This window comes from Parathielavia appendiculata (assembly GCF_033297405.1).
Source record: "Parathielavia appendiculata strain CBS 731.68 unplaced genomic scaffold N657scaffold_6, whole genome shotgun sequence".
NCBI classification, from domain to species: Eukaryota; Fungi; Ascomycota; class Sordariomycetes; order Sordariales; family Chaetomiaceae; genus Parathielavia; species Parathielavia appendiculata.
In genome coordinates this window covers 709,544-723,855 of record NW_026944225.1, presented here as the reverse complement: position 1 = coordinate 723,855, position 14,312 = coordinate 709,544, and the positions used below count along the sequence as shown (strand labels likewise).

Below are 14,312 nucleotides of genomic sequence, written 5' to 3'. Positions count from 1 at the left end.
GACGAGCGGGTATGGTGGGTGGGAAAGAGATGCTCGTCGAAGTGGCGGTCAAAATAGCTGGTCGATCTGGATACGCCCAGTTATGGTGGTTGCTTGTTCACTCCGCTGTAGACCAGCTCTGGCCCTAGGAGTGAACGGCGGGAGGAGAAAACTTCGCAGATAAGGCCCGCCAACTTGGTGGCTTGAAATGGTGATGGGTGATGGGTCGGTGCTGTGAGACGGTTGGCCGAGGACGAGCGTCTCAGAGCTTGGTCTGAGTGATAGCTGCTATCGAAGAACCGATGCTGCAAAGCACGATGGCTCGGTCCCTTAGGATAGGGCGAAAGAGAGTGCGGTCTTATCAAAAACGGAATCGTTTGTGGTGAGACGAATTTGGTTGACTGCCCTGGTCGACGGTTTGTCGCAATGACGTCCTTGGTCCAGATTATTGTCGATCGCACCGCTCGCAGACTGAGAAATCCGACGCAGATGGTAGAAGTGACCAGAGCTAGGGAGATCCAACTCCCTGACACTTTTGTGCATACAAGCCAGTAACGTTAGCAGAGGGTCTGCAAGGATTGTGCGACCAAAGATTTCTTGTTAGGTCTGGGTTTCACATGAAAGATGTGGTTGTTGGTGGATGAGGCTTTTCCTTGGACGATGAAAAGTTTGAGGTGGCCAAGATACCTTTAACGAGCCCTTGTTACTCATCGGCAGATGCCGGTCTTCGGGTATCCAAAGCCCAGTCTGGCCACTGCATGCTACCTTACCTAGCTGAAATCCAATACGAATGTAACGAAAGAAATTCGACTTGGAGTCACGGCTGCGGATTATCGTATTTCGCAGCACCATTCAGCTGGTATACCGTAAGCTGCCAAGACAGTGGCACACCCCAATGCAACGCGAACCTCGCTTGAGACGTCCGCGTTCATCATCAGAGCATCGCATACAGAATCTGTTCCCGTTGGCTTGTCCCCAGAAACAAATCAAGTCGCTTTCCGTAGTAGCTTCAAAAGCTCCAATCTTGGCCATGACTTTCTTCTCGCCAGCTCCATACCACATCCTGAGGTACGTAGGCCGTCCATCCTTCCTCGCCTCTCTCATCACCAAGGCTTAACCACCGGTCACCTCCTGCTTGTTCCAGCTACGGCGCTCTCCTTGGAACGACATTTTTCCACGTAATGCCCTTTGACCCGTCCCTCTCTCCCAGTCTCAACCCGATCCCACCTAACGACGAACCTAGACCTTCGTAGGAGGCATAATCTCCTTCCAAGTCCTCCCGCGGCCCCAATTCGGCGCGCTCATGGCCAAGATCTTCCCCGTTTACTTCACCCTGCAGGCGGCGCTGCCCGCCGTGCTGGCGCTGACCTACCCGGCGAGCCGCAACCCATTTGGCGTCGCGGGCGGCGTGGCCGGCGTGCTGGATCCGTCGAACCGGTGGAGCGTGCTGGCGCCACTAGCGGGAGCGTTTGCGTGCGCAGTCGGGAACCTGGCGGTTATCGGGCCTGCTACGACGAGGGTCATGGATGAACGGAGAGTGCAGGGTGAGTTTTCCTCTGGGGATAATGGTGATGACAGAGGTGATCAATGAGGTGAGAGGTCTTTGCTGATGACTGAACAGAGAGGAAAGACGGCAAGAAGTCCAATGACGCGCCTCCGCACTCGCAGGAGATGGTGGCGCTCAACAAGCGCTTCTCCATGCTGCACGGCATTTCGTCGCTGCTGAACCTGGCGACGTTCGTCGGGACGGTCGTGTACGGCTTCACGCTCTCCTCCCGGCTGTCGTAAAAATTCCAGAAGACTTGTCTGCACAGCCCCCGGTGGTTATTCCCCTATCCTATGCCTATGCTAGTGCGAAAGAATGAGGAATTACAAATTCCATACAGAGAGCGATGTGGCCGACATCCGCCGTGTCCCGTCTCTTGTTATCAGAAATAGAAAATTCGAAGAAAAAACGCCTCCAGATGTTTCGGTTCTGTTTAAACCCGCGAGTTTTTTCTTCTCCCCAAAGGTGGTCTCGCAACCAAAAATGTGCCGCAAATCCGTGTCGAAAAAGACCGAAATCAAAAGACCGAAAGAAATTCGTTAACGCCGGCAGATGATGCTTGCTTCGCTCGAAATCGCACTCGACTCAGCCCCTCGGCCAGCTCTAGGCCGTCCCTCTCGAAAAAATCGAGAGAAAAACCATCCCCAGTCAATCTTCATCCCCTCCCCCTTGCCTTCGAAACAGCAGAGATGAACCCTGCCTACCGCCGCCTCGCGGCAACAGACTCGTCAATCATCTCCTTGGCCCTCAGCAAGTTCCGCTTGGCCTCCTCAAACCGCCGGCGCCGCTCCTCCTCCTCCTCCTCCTGGCCGTCGTTGTCCACCGTCTTGCGCTCCCGCGCGCTCTTGACGTAGTGGCCCAGCGACCACTTGAGCGGGGGCCGCGAGAGCAGCTCGTCCAGGCTCGGCTCGTGTGTCGGCTTTGGGTACTCGCGCGACAGGGGGTCGAGGGGCCCATCCACGGCAGCGGATGCGGCGGCGGCGGAGGTTGCTGCACGCCGCGGGGCAGGCGGCCGGGTTTCGTCATCGTCGGAGGGGTTGGTGGCGGGCGCCGGGGTGGTGTGCGTCCTCGGCGGGTGGTGCGGCCTTTGGATATCGGAAGGGACGGTGGACGTCGTCGATGTCGAGGACATGGATGGCCGGCGGTGGTGGGAGGTCGGCGGGAAGTAGTCGCGCTCGCTGGCCGCGAGGGAGGAGGAGGAGTCGGCGAGCGAGGCGATGGGCGCGCTCGCCGAGGCGGTGAACGCCGACGTTGGAGGCATCGGCAGATCGTTTTGTTTGGTTGGTGATGTGGCGGCTTCGGTTGAGTTGAAGAATGGGGATGAGAAGGGTGAGGGCGAGGGGTTCCGCGAAGCGGGAGGGGAGAAGAAGGAGACGATGGATTCCCAGGAGAATGGCATTATGGGTGGGCTTTTTTGTCCCTGATTTTGGAGTGCAGTGGGTAGGGGTGAAAGGATAGCTGGTCTCCAGAACCTGATTCTCAATGCTGTCCTGTCTTTTCGAATCCCAGGGTCTTCCCCGCGGTTCTTATCCAGGCCTGGAAGGTGCTGCTGCCGGTACCGGTGGAGCCCCCACGTATCCACCTTGGTCGCGTGTGCACTTAAGATTTGGATGCAGAATCTGGACGAACTCAGGTACGAACAATGAGGGGAAGTGTCGGCGTGGGTTGAAAGCCAACAATGAGCTTGAGGCCGATGAGCAACAGAAGGCAGCTAGGATAGGAGTGAGACGGGGACGACTGGCTTGATATAGGACCGGCTTTTCAATGACTTCTTGGACGCGCTGGCACTCTTGTCGGTAATGGGAGATGGCGAATGTCTAGATCACCTCATCGGTGGGCGGCTGCAGAATTCGTCGGCGGCGAAAGTGACAATAGGACTGACCCACTTGATGCGCAGGCGGATGAAGCTCGGTATCATGCAGGAAAGAAGGTGGAGGTTGTGCAAACCAATGTACGCCACAAACGAATGACAGGAAGATGCAGAACATCGCGGGATGAAGAGAGACCGGCAGAATGGGGATGTATTATAATGTTACAGCTCTCAGTCAAACCAGCAGTGGACCCTTCAACGCGCCCCCCATTCATCATCTCTCATCTCGGCCACATGGTCAAGCCCAGGCGGCGGGAAGCTCTCCCGAACCCACCGGCCAGGGTCAAGGACCCAGATGCTTCTTTCGTGAAGATCGCCTTCATTACCGCGGTGGGTGTCGGGATGGGGTTCACGAGATGGGCGGGCCTTGGCTGTTCGAAGTATTGGTGGCGTTGCTTCGTGCTTAGTCAACTGCCCATGGCCGCGAATGAGACCGCCAACGCAGTTGAGAACGCCGCCTTGCGAGTGCGAGGCACAGTTTCATGGCCAGTCAACCACCTGTTCAACAGAGGAGGCTTCCAGTTTCAAAATCCCACGCTTGAAGAGGGCGGCCCCCACCCAACCTTTGAACGATGGGACAATTTCGAGATGGTCAGGTGAACAATCCCAAAGCCGCTAGTGCGTTCGACCCCTGTCGCGGCTGAAGCCTTGACCATGCCCCTGGGATTGATCGATTCGACACTGCACAGCCTAGTTGAAAATGGAAGTGTCCTGTCATGTCATCCATCGATGATATGCCCGATTTCCTATTGTTTCCTCAGTTGTGATGACAGCGTAGCACCGAAACCCCTCGTACTTTACATAGTTACTGCGAAACGATGGTCACATCACATCTCGACGACGCCCCTTTCCCCCAGTTTTCATTATAAGGCCACTTGGTGGATCGATGCCCTCGAGTGTTTCGAAAATGGACCCTGATGGCCTGGGGAGTTGAGTACCATGTTCCCTGGGCTGAGTTCGCGCCCCATTCCTCCCCGCACCCATCCCACGGCACCGACAAAACACAGTGCATAACGCTATGTTCGTAACACCGTTGGCCAATTGTTGCGACGCCTGGAGGTTGATTTCTGCACTACTTGCTTGGTTTTTGGTTGTCTCCGGTGTCGGTCTTGTGCCCGCTTCCCTGTTACGTAGATCCTCACTTCTGTTTCTGCTGCTTCTCCTTCTGCTGCTGCCTCTTCGCCAGCTCGCTGGTGCGGATGACGCGGGGCACCTTCAAGGCAGGCGTCTTGTAAGCCGAGAAACCCTTTGGCGTGAACATGCCCACGCTGCGCTGGTACTCGCCGTACTCGGGGTATTTGCCCGCCGTGATGAGCTCCGTGAGCCAGGTAGAGCCCTGAAACAGCAGGATGAGGAAGGACGGGCCGACGCCGGCCCAGTTGTACAGCGTCCTAGTCGCGTAGCAGCTCCATTGGTACAGCACGAACCAGATGGACTGCTCCGCGGCGAAGTTGGGATGACGGCTGTACCCCCACAAGCCCGACGTGATGAAGCCGCGGTCAAGGTCGGCTTGCTCGAAGCCCCGCGTGACTTTGCCTGTGTCTTTGTACAGCTTCTTCGCTGACTGGTAAGCTGTGAATGGTTAGCACTGGCTGGCTGCTGGCGAGGCTGGGCGGGGAATACCCCATTGCTGCTCATCAGCAATGTACTCAGCCAGGACGAGCCCCAGGTTGATGGCCATCGCTGCGAGATCGGCGCTTGTGAGGTTGTGCTCAATAGTCGATGCCAACAGAACAGTGTAGACAGGGGCAGCGATCAGGAAGAGCAGGACGCTCTGGATGAATGAGATGAAGGTCCAGTTGAAGACGTGGAAGACAGCTTTAGGGACGTGCTGCCGGACAATCTCCCTGTCTAGTGTCAACGTGAGTTCCGCGCAGCAGTCGAGTACACACACCATCTGTAGTCCTCGTGCCCCACGTTGTAGCCCCCTTTTCTCCAATAGTTGCGGGTGAGGCGTATCTGAAGCAAATGCGTCATCAGCATCATCGCCTGCTCATGCTTCACAGCCTGATGATTCCAGCTCACACTCCATATTGTACTGAAGATCAGCGCTGCATCAATCCGTCGCGAAGGAACGCCGTGCAGGCGTGCCCACGCATCGAAGTGGGCAATGTACAGGGTTGGCAGCAGGCTCCAGCAACGGTCGACCTGTGAGTAGTTCCGGTTGACTTCGGCCACGACGAGGAACACGCCACCAAGCACCAGCGAGAGGGCAAAGCCAGAGATAAGCGGGTTAGTCTCAGCATAAAGCTTCAGGAGATTCTCGCGGCCGGCAAACGCGTCGAGCAGCCTCGCCGGGAGGTCGTAGAGCTGCGGGATAAAGGGCTTCACCGCTTTGGTGAAGTCGGCGCAGTCCTCCAACGCTCGAACGACAGGAAGTGCCATTTTTGGTTATTGATTGCAGTGTCCTTGATAATGGAGAGCGTTGCTTGCCAGAACGGATTCAGAGGTCGCGTCGTTTTGAATACTAACAGAGTCTCGAACGTCATGATGTAACCTTAGAGTCCGTTCGGTAAAACGGAGTACTCGGCCCGTTCCGTGTTAGTGCCGTTGTGCTGGCCCTTGCCCAGTTTGCAGGTTGTGTTAAGCATTCGCAACTGAAACTCTCAACGGCGCGTGTTCGGTCTCCTCTCCATTAACTACCGAGATGGGCGGGAACTTCAATATTGTTACGGATTTGGAGGGCAGTATTTTCCATTTATTTTGTCCAACTTGAAGTTCTCTGAGTTTTATCAATTACCAGTTCCGCGGTATTGATTGCCATCAGTTTTCCTGGGCCCGAATCAGAGAAACCCTGATAGTTGCATAAATACGGTACAGGTGGTATTTCGAAACTTTCGTAACCCTCGAATTCAACACCACCAGATTTGCGGATACGCGACGCGATCCCTCGCACGAGGTCGTGCTCAAGGTGGCCGATGGCGGAGCTGAGTTGAGCACATGTGAGCACCGGCGTCGTCTATCCAACCACAACATTACCCTATGGCATTCCGATGATAGGCATGGCATTGTAGGTACCGTATGTGGAAGCTGAAAGCACTTGGCGGCACCTTGGAAGTGTCGATTGCCGGTTGAGGCAGTAGTGCTCTTCTTGATCTCACAAGTGAGAGCCACCAAAGCGATATTTGGGCACAGAATGCTCCTCCAACTCAGAGTCAAAAAGGTGGGCTTTCGTCGCAACCTCACGCTCGCCTGGCAATAACAAGGACGGCAACTTGCAAGACACTCGTCGGCCGACCACTTCCCAGGTCTGGCTGCTTCTACATCCCCGATATTGTTCAACCTGTACAAAACAGCCACCGGCAACCATGACGCGCGTTCTCTGCGTGGCCGAAAAGCCTTCGATTGCAAAAGCAGTCGCAGGACATCTCTCCGGCGGCTGTTACCAAACGGTCAGTCTCGCTTCTCAGTTGGCTGGGAACATATTGTGTCGCTAACGGCTGCCCAGAACAACACACGCGATAAGTACATCAAGAATTACTCGTTCGACTTCGACTTTGGGGCGCCATGGGGACACTGCTCTGTGACCATGACCGCCGTCAAGGGCCATCTCACTGCCGTCGAGTTTCCGGGAGATTACAAGCAATGGGAATATCCACCACCAGACCGGCTATTCGACGCGCCGGTATTGACGGTGATTCCAGATGTAATTGATGACTGACAGTCAACTGTTCGAACACCGCGCCGAAGATGCTGATGCCTGCTCAGGACAACAAGTCCATCGCCAAGAACATCGAGGACCAAGCGAGACGCGCCAGTGTCTTGGTCATCTGGACTGATTGCGATCGCGAGGGCGAACATATTGGTAGCGAGATCAGGGATGCAGCGAGGAAGGGCAACGCTCAAATCCAAATCAAGAGAGCCCGGTTCAGCAACGTCGAGAGAGCGTAGGTTATCTATGATCCCGTCGGCGACCACCGTGCTAAGCAAGCTAGACACATCCTGTCCGCCGCTCGGCACCTGGTTTCTCTGGACGAGAAGCAAGTAGACGCCGTCTCGGCACGCATCGAGCTCGACCTGAGGATTGGCTACGCCTTCACTCGTTTCTTAACTCTGAACCTTCGCCCGCTTGGGGGACCCTTGTCGCAGCTCACGCTCAGTTACGGTAAGTCGTGTCTCTGCGTCAACCCTCCAAAACCCACTGACTTGTTTAAGGGTCCTGCCAGTTCCCGACCCTCGGCTTCGTCGTGGACAGGTATTTCCGCGTCAAGAACTTTGTACCCGAGCCCTTTTGGGGCATCAAAGTGATGCACGAGCGGGACAGGATCAAGGTCAACTTCAACTGGTCAAGACACCGATTATTTGACCGCATGTCAGTCGTCATTCTTTACGAGCGATGTCTCGCGGCGAGGACCGCAAAGGTCACCAAGGTTCAGGAGAAGCCAACCAGAAAATGGAAGCCTCTCCCGCTCACCACCATCGAACTGCAAAAGATGGCCACTCGGTTCCTGCGCATGACCGGTCAGCAGGCAATGACGGTCGCCGAGAAGCTATACAACAAGGGCTTCATCAGCTACCCGCGCACCGAAACCGACCGCTTCGACAAGGGGATGGATTTGCGCGCCCTCGTCCGGAAACAAACCCAGGACAACCGCTGGGGCCCCTTCGCGCAGGGCCTCGTCGACGGCGGCTTCCAGCAACCGCGTCAGGGCCGACACGATGACAAAGCCCACCCACCGATCCACCCCATCACCTACGCCGCGCCGACCGCCCTCGACGACAACGAACGGCGTGTCTACGAGCTTGTCACGCGGCGCTTCCTGGCCTGCTGCTCCGAGGACGCCCAGGGCATGGCAACCGACGTCGAGGTCCTTTACGGCGACGAGTCCTTCACCGCACGCGGCGTCATCGTGCTCGAGCGCAACTACCTCGACGTGTATCCCTACGAGAACTGGACCGGCACTGCCGAGCTGCCGAGATTCAGCGTCGGCGAGCGCTTCGAGCCCTCCGAGGCCATGATCACCGAGGGTAAGACCGGCCCCCCGGGCTACCTCACCGAAGCCGATCTCATCGCGCTCATGGACGCCAATGGCATCGGCACCGACGCCACCATGGCCGAGCACATTGAGAAGATCCAGGAGCGGCAGTACGTCAGGACCGTGGAGCGCGGTGGCGGCGGCGGGAACCCGGCCGGAGACGACGACGACGCTAACAATGAGGCCGAGGCTCCTGTAGGCAGAGGCGGGCGCGGACGGGGGAGGGGGCGCGGCGGCCGCGGAGGCGCACGGGGCGGGCGTGGGGGCGCGGCGCCAGGCCGGGGCCGGGGCGGCGTGAGGGAATTTATACCCACCAGTCTCGGAGTCGCCCTGATCGACGGGTTTGACAGGATGCACTTTGAGACAAGCCTGGGCAAGCCGTTTCTCCGCAAGGAGATGGAGCTCAAGATGAAGGCCATTTGCGAGGGGCGCACGACCAGGCAGGCCGTCCTGCACGAGAGTCTGGGCGAGTACCGCCAGGTCTATGAGCAGTCACGGGCCGAGCTCAATATCCTCAAGGCAGTAAGTGGTTTGCGTCCTTCTGTTTTACTGTTCACCCCTCTCTTCTGACCGGATCGATAGGCTTGCAGGCAGTATGTCTTCCAGAACGGAGTATGATGGGCCAATACAGCCGAGTTTGGCACTTTCAACTGCATGGTGGCTTTGAGAATGCGGGGAACGTGGCATCCTCCTGACGAAGCCCCGACTTGGGGGCCAGTTGAGCTAGAGATACTCCTTACCGAAGATCAGCCATCCAGAGAGCTGGATGAATGAATTATGGTGTGAGCGGGTGGTGATCGTGGTGGGTACGCAGTATGGGGTGGGATGCATTGGTTGAACTGCCACGCCGTGTTAGAAGGGCTTGGAGGGGCAGGTTGAGGACGGCGAGGAATGCTTGGCTATTCCGATGACCGGACGCAGTAGCCGGCATTCTTCCTGAGAGTTGGTATTCTTTTGCTGAAACACACTGCTGCAGTTGCAGTTGCCAGTTACCACACATGCTTCCGTACAACGCTCAGTTTGACGTTTTCAACCACTCACTTGGCACCGTGATGCAGACACAGGGTCCGCTGGGAGGTTGGCGGAGAGCCGGTGCCACCCCTCGGGGGGCATCGGGTTCCCGGGGATGGTCCATCCCCGCATCAACAACAGAACGGGAAAAGATCTCGGTTGTTCGCGTCGTCGTGTGCCAGGCACATTGTCCGACCTGGACGAAGGGATGCCGTCCGTCCCACTGTTGACAAAACTCGGAAACATGTTGCAGTCACTCGGCCAGAGAGCGGCATCCAAATTCGGCCCATCCCGGTCCCGTCGCTGGATTCTGAGTCTAGTACCGGTCTATTTGAAGACCGTCCGGTGCGCTAGCGGAAATGTTCAGTCGGAAATCACCCGGGGGTGAAGACATGGCATCGTTGGACTGTTGCAGATCTGGTTCACAACGTGGGACACACACTGCGAGGATGGGAGCACACTCCCACAACTTCTGTACCCCCCTTTCGAGGTCGTGGTCTGGAGGTGGCAACGGTCATGACTCCGGGGGAATGTCTTCGCCCCAGATCTGGGTTCTGGGGTTCAACACTGTTGATGAAAAGAGAATTGCAGGCACTGATGAATGTGTTCCTGTGTCCGTACTTTTGATGGAGGTGCCTGTCACTGGCCGTCAAGCCAGGGCAGTGCAGCCAGAACCCAATCGGACACGGCCATCTTGCTACAATGTGAGCCCCCGACATGACGAGGCGGCGGTTGCGGGAATATTCGGCACGCCATTACACTACACCGGTTTCTTCAGCAGCGAAGTGACCCCGGAAGTTTGTGTGTGTCTCAATAATCATTAGGTCAAGCCCGCAACTTCCCTGATGGAAGCGGGGTGATACGATCTCGACTCCCCCCCTTGATAAAAATAATGGAACTCATCGAAAACCAGTTGATGAGTGTGTCGACCTCGCGGGTGTCTTATCAGGGGCACATGACCCCGGCCTGGCTTCCAGTTGGTGGTTGGCTGGCTGAGCCGAAGTTGGGACGAAAAGCCACAAGGCAGGAATCAGCAATGTCAGTGGACAGGGCGAGACATGCGAACAAAGCAGGCACCCTTTGGAGCGCACACCTTCCATGACGGTAGTGGCCTCCGTCATAGGGCCGGAAGGGTACGTACAGGAACCTTGATGTCTGCATTTTGCAACACAAATGGCACTGTGCTTATATGTTATCAAGATGTTCCATATTTATCGTCATTTTGGAATTCGCAATAGAACATAATTTCATGGTAACCAATAAACACCTTCGCTCTGTTTCAAACCCTAAGATATGGTTTATAGATGATATTGTTTATAGATAACTTTAGGTTGTAAGTGCTAATAACAATGCTAAATGTAGCCCGCTATACCAGCCGCTACTTAGCAATCTAAATAAGGAATGAAACTAGGTAGGAGTGGTGAAGCTGAAACGAATATCCAATCCTCCCTTACTTCTTCATAGCTAGTGATGGCCCGCAGTGGTGGCAGGGTGCAGTCTTCTTGGAGTGCACCATTTTTGCATTTTTGACTTGTTCACATTCAGTGAAGCCCACGCACAAAGCGTATCCTCACGTCAGGTAGCCGGTTCCGGCCAAGAGTACATCTTGGTCCAAGCTTACCCAGTGCCAACTGAGGCTTGGCTGAAAGAGTCGCAAAACCGGAGCCAGGTACCTGTCCGTACTTCCTTTTCCTTGGTACAAACCTTCCATCGGGCGCTGCCCAGGCATCACACGCATGTTATTATGCCCTGGCCTGCCACGCCTCCTGGCGCTGCTCTCTCTCATTCTCTGCAAAGCAACAACAACGTGACCATTTTCACCACTTGACCTTACAGCGAGAGAGTCATCTCTTGTCACAGAAGATCATCGTAGCAGCTCTTGCCATTTTTGCCTACCGTCACCTTTGCCCGACAAGCCTCGTCTTCGGCCAAAGTCGTTTTCCGCAACAATAGCCGACCGTTGCTTCAGACATAAGTAAGTGTGACTCAGTCCCGTTTTCGAGGACGATCCTCTTTCGTCCCCCAGCAACGGCTACCGAGCCGCATCAATCCCCAACCACAACCATGGCTCCCGCGAGCATTAGCAGCAGCAGCGCCAGCAGCAGCCAGCAGCAGCCAGCAGCGCCTGTCGTCGCGCCGTAACGTGTCTGTCACAAGGAGAAGCGCTAACAGTCGGTTGCGCCGCATCGCAGACACGTCTCGAAGCAAGTCGACGACCCCTAGAACCGTCAACATGGCAACTATGGCATCTGCTGTCCGCGATATCGCGATGACCTACGGCCGAGACAACTTAACTGCTGTAGCGGCCCGGAGTGTCCCTGTGGCAACCCACCCGACCAACCTCCCTACTCCTCCGAACTCCATATCGCCCTCGCTGCCTCCTCACGGGCTCAAGGCCCAGCTGCAGCGGGCGCGCCTCGACTCGATCGACTCTGACCTGGAACTGCTGGATGCTGGCGGAGACGAACATGACGCCGGACTCGGGTCGCCCCCATACGACTCGGCCGGCGCCATCACCTCGGCCATGCTGGCCAAGTTCCACCTCCCCGAGATCCTGCTGAATCACGGTCCGCTGCCGATCCGACATTTGATGGGCTACCTCACCACTTCGGTGCCGGGCTTCGCGGGCATTCCCCCGGCGAAGGCGCGCAGGCTGGTTGTGGGGGCTCTGGAAGGGAAAGGGTGCGGGAATGAGGGTGGCGGGCTGGATGGTGGCGTGGAGTTCATCAAGGTGGGCTGGGGCCGTTGGGATGCGAGGCAGCGCGGCCAGCCTGCGCGAGAGTCGCGGTCTCGCCATGCGTCGCCCGGCGCCCACCCCAACGGCATTCCCATCACCAAAACCCCTGGGTGGAGCACCGACCGATCACGACTCGGGGCAAACTTCGGATCAAGCTTGGGCGGGTTCTCGGCCGCCTTCTCCCACGACGACCGCTACATGGACATGGACATGATGGACCACGAAGCCGACAAGATGTCGCTCGACGGGTCCGCCTCGGCGTCGTGCTCCGAGGCGCCAGACGATGACGACGTACGGAGGAACAACGACGACCCGGAGGATGCAACAGACGATGAGGACTGGGCCGCCGTCGGCGCGGCCGCATTACGTGCGTCGTCGTACCAAGCCCGGTCGAACCAACAACACTTTCCTTTCAGCACTGTACATACTTTGGGTGGCGGCGGCATACGGTCGTTCTCGGCGGGCATGGCGCGCCCGCCACAGCTCAGCCCCCCGCCTAACTTCAACATTCCGGCATCGGCGTTTGGAGCCATGGCCTCGGACGCACAGGAGCGCGAGGCCGTGGAGGCTCTTCTTCGCCTTGGATCAATGTAACACCAACAAAACATTAGCAACACTTAGTGCATGGCATGGCATGGCATGGGCTCGGCGTTTTCAACAAAGGGACAGGGCATCATCTCGATTTATCATGATTATTATTTCTGGCACCAACCACCATCGCCGGGCGTGGAGGGGTTATTTGGGTTATAGGTTTCTGGTTCTAAGGGGGCCGGCTGGCTTGGGAAATCGCCTTCTTCTATATTTGGGCTTTGGCGGATTTGGGATTGGAAATGGGCGGGCTGCGACGGGACGAGAACGTTGGTTGAGGCGGCACCCTCCATTGCTGGCGCATGCTTTCTGGATGATCCCGTCTTATGCGAAACTCTCTTCCGCTCATGAGGCGTCCTGGCGTTTTCAGCTCATCACATGCGCATCATACCATCGGCGGGTCAACCATTTCAACTCATCCACACATCCCTAAGTTCGTGGGCAGTTAGTTATCGGCACATTCCCTTTGGTAGGAATGATCGGCGACGGCTCTGCCGATTACACGGCACCTTTGCAGGCCCGGCGACTCTACCCTCGGTCGGTTTTTCCGATCATCACATCCGCCATTCTGGTTTACGGCTCTGGTTAACGGCTTTGGCCAACAACAACACAAAAAGATCTTCTTATTTTCTATATACCACTTTTGTAATAAACGAAGGCATGAAGGTTTACTTGGTAAACCAGATGGGAGGAAAGATATGGACTAAAATCTCCCCTAAAAAGGTTCCTCGACCTTAAGACCTTGGTTTCATCCCTCTTGAAGAATTCTCGCGCGCTCAGTTTGGGGACGGCCGCACTGCCTGGTCCAAAGCGTTTTTGTACTGATTCAAAGGACCTGCTGGACGACTCTTGAGTTGTGTTGTTTTGTATACACCCCCACACCTCTATGGTGGTTCATTATTCCTAAGTGGGTGAGGCTTCTTAACTTCGCCATTAGGTCAGATGATGGGGACTGGGGGTTATCACTTGAGTCTCTCCAGGTTGGTATTGCTAGCATGGGGTTTGGTACTGGGCTTTATGAAAATGTATCAACAAGCGAAGGGGCTGCAGCTGGCAGTTGCTGTCTGATCGGGGCTGTTCCTGTCCTTAGTGGTGTTTGGGGCTTGGGATATGTGTGGCCGGGTAAACTCATCAGAGATACACGCTTCGGTTGAGCTTCCCACGTCAATGAGGACGCTGATGGGGCCAGCATAAGACAAAACCCGGGTAATGAAATGTTACTCCAGTTTGTGCTCTTCGTTCTTTCCCTTCAGAGTCTTCTTCTTGCTAAGTTTGTTTGCGTGATCGACGGCTGGTTGGAATACGACAAGGAAGAATAGGTGTACTGTAGCAGGGCCGGGGGAATGCCAGAAATGAGGAAGGGGTAGAAAGTAGATCCATTGCATCTATCTAAATGCCCAGATTTTTTGCCGGGGTGCTGCCCCTCCTCAAGTCGCGATGATTTGTGTTGTAATCCCCGGCCCGGTCTTGGTGTCGGCGACTGTCGAGCAGGTGGTCGTGGAGTAACGGGGCTTTTCCCAACCGTGAGAGGAACAAACACCTGCCACTACTCGTTCACTTGTCAACCAAGGGCCAGTCATCTTTCTTCAGAATTACCGGCGAATC

The 14,312-nt window shown here is 56.1% G+C and overlaps 7 protein-coding genes across 7 annotated transcripts; 4 read left to right on the top strand and 3 right to left on the bottom strand.

Moving 5' to 3' along the window:
• The first annotated feature begins 880 nt into the window (after window positions 1-880).
• Window positions 881-1,957, top strand: N657DRAFT_645304 (uncharacterized protein). The gene is made up of 2 exons (XM_062792927.1): window positions 881-1,523; window positions 1,601-1,957. Exons 1-2 carry the CDS (start codon window positions 1,283-1,285, stop codon window positions 1,765-1,767), a joined length of 408 nt encoding a protein of 135 aa, XP_062647484.1. The 5' UTR covers window positions 881-1,282; the 3' UTR covers window positions 1,768-1,957.
• A 39-nt stretch (window positions 1,958-1,996) lies between these two features.
• N657DRAFT_421792 (uncharacterized protein) lies at window positions 1,997-3,176 on the bottom strand. The gene has a single exon (XM_062787296.1). The coding sequence runs from the start codon at window positions 2,922-2,924 to the stop codon at window positions 2,226-2,228; it is 699 nt and encodes a 232-aa protein (XP_062647483.1). The 5' UTR covers window positions 2,925-3,176; the 3' UTR covers window positions 1,997-2,225.
• On the top strand, window positions 3,132-4,264 carry N657DRAFT_421863 (uncharacterized protein). The gene has a single exon (XM_062787297.1). The coding sequence runs from the start codon at window positions 3,339-3,341 to the stop codon at window positions 3,993-3,995; it is 657 nt and encodes a 218-aa protein (XP_062647482.1). The 5' UTR covers window positions 3,132-3,338; the 3' UTR covers window positions 3,996-4,264.
• N657DRAFT_645301 (DUF1295-domain-containing protein) lies at window positions 4,042-5,848 on the bottom strand. Its single transcript, XM_062792926.1, has 4 exons — window positions 5,421-5,848; window positions 5,290-5,354; window positions 5,019-5,242; window positions 4,042-4,967 (listed from the first exon to the last, which is right to left on the bottom strand). Exons 1-4 carry the CDS (start codon window positions 5,778-5,780, stop codon window positions 4,534-4,536), a joined length of 1,083 nt encoding a protein of 360 aa, XP_062647481.1. The 5' UTR covers window positions 5,781-5,848; the 3' UTR covers window positions 4,042-4,533.
• Window positions 5,849-6,703: 855 nt separating this feature from the next.
• Window positions 6,704-8,989, top strand: N657DRAFT_633927 (prokaryotic type I DNA topoisomerase; the record flags this gene model as incomplete). The annotated part of the gene is made up of 6 exons (XM_062791244.1): window positions 6,704-6,787; window positions 6,844-7,041; window positions 7,086-7,282; window positions 7,331-7,500; window positions 7,551-8,893; window positions 8,954-8,989. The coding sequence occupies 6 exons, from the start codon at window positions 6,704-6,706 to the stop codon at window positions 8,987-8,989; spliced, it is 2,028 nt and encodes a 675-aa protein (XP_062647480.1).
• Window positions 8,990-10,243: 1,254 nt separating this feature from the next.
• On the bottom strand, window positions 10,244-10,563 carry N657DRAFT_421733 (uncharacterized protein). The gene has a single exon (XM_062787295.1). It carries the CDS (start codon window positions 10,501-10,503, stop codon window positions 10,282-10,284), a length of 222 nt encoding a protein of 73 aa, XP_062647479.1. The 5' UTR covers window positions 10,504-10,563; the 3' UTR covers window positions 10,244-10,281.
• Window positions 10,564-11,304: 741 nt separating this feature from the next.
• On the top strand, window positions 11,305-12,899 carry N657DRAFT_421639 (uncharacterized protein). The gene is made up of 2 exons (XM_062787294.1): window positions 11,305-11,357; window positions 11,575-12,899. Exon 2 carries the CDS (start codon window positions 11,616-11,618, stop codon window positions 12,711-12,713), a length of 1,098 nt encoding a protein of 365 aa, XP_062647478.1. The 5' UTR covers window positions 11,305-11,357; window positions 11,575-11,615; the 3' UTR covers window positions 12,714-12,899.
• Window positions 12,900-14,312: the final 1,413 nt, after the last annotated feature.

Bases quoted from the DNA above. Each gene is read 5' to 3' on its own strand.
- N657DRAFT_421792 (XM_062787296.1), bottom strand. From the start codon at position 2,924: ATGCCATTCTCCTGGGAATCCATCGTCTCCTTCTTCTCCCCTCCCGCT.
- N657DRAFT_645304 (XM_062792927.1), top strand. From the start codon at position 1,283: ATGGCCAAGATCTTCCCCGTTTACTTCACCCTGCAGGCGGCGCTGCCC. The intron at 1,524-1,600 runs GTGAGTTTTCCT...ATGACTGAACAG, and splicing joins GGATGAACGGAGAGTGCAGG to AGAGGAAAGACGGCAAGAAG.
- N657DRAFT_645301 (XM_062792926.1), bottom strand. From the start codon at position 5,780: ATGGCACTTCCTGTCGTTCGAGCGTTGGAGGACTGCGCCGACTTCACC. The intron at 5,243-5,289 runs GTGTGTGTACTC...GACACTAGACAG, and splicing joins GGGCACGAGGACTACAGATG to GGAGATTGTCCGGCAGCACG. The intron at 4,968-5,018 runs GTATTCCCCGCC...AACCATTCACAG, and splicing joins TGCTGATGAGCAGCAATGGG to CTTACCAGTCAGCGAAGAAG.
- N657DRAFT_421863 (XM_062787297.1), top strand. From the start codon at position 3,339: ATGTCTAGATCACCTCATCGGTGGGCGGCTGCAGAATTCGTCGGCGGC.
- N657DRAFT_421733 (XM_062787295.1), bottom strand. From the start codon at position 10,503: ATGACGGAGGCCACTACCGTCATGGAAGGTGTGCGCTCCAAAGGGTGC.
- N657DRAFT_421639 (XM_062787294.1), top strand. From the start codon at position 11,616: ATGGCAACTATGGCATCTGCTGTCCGCGATATCGCGATGACCTACGGC.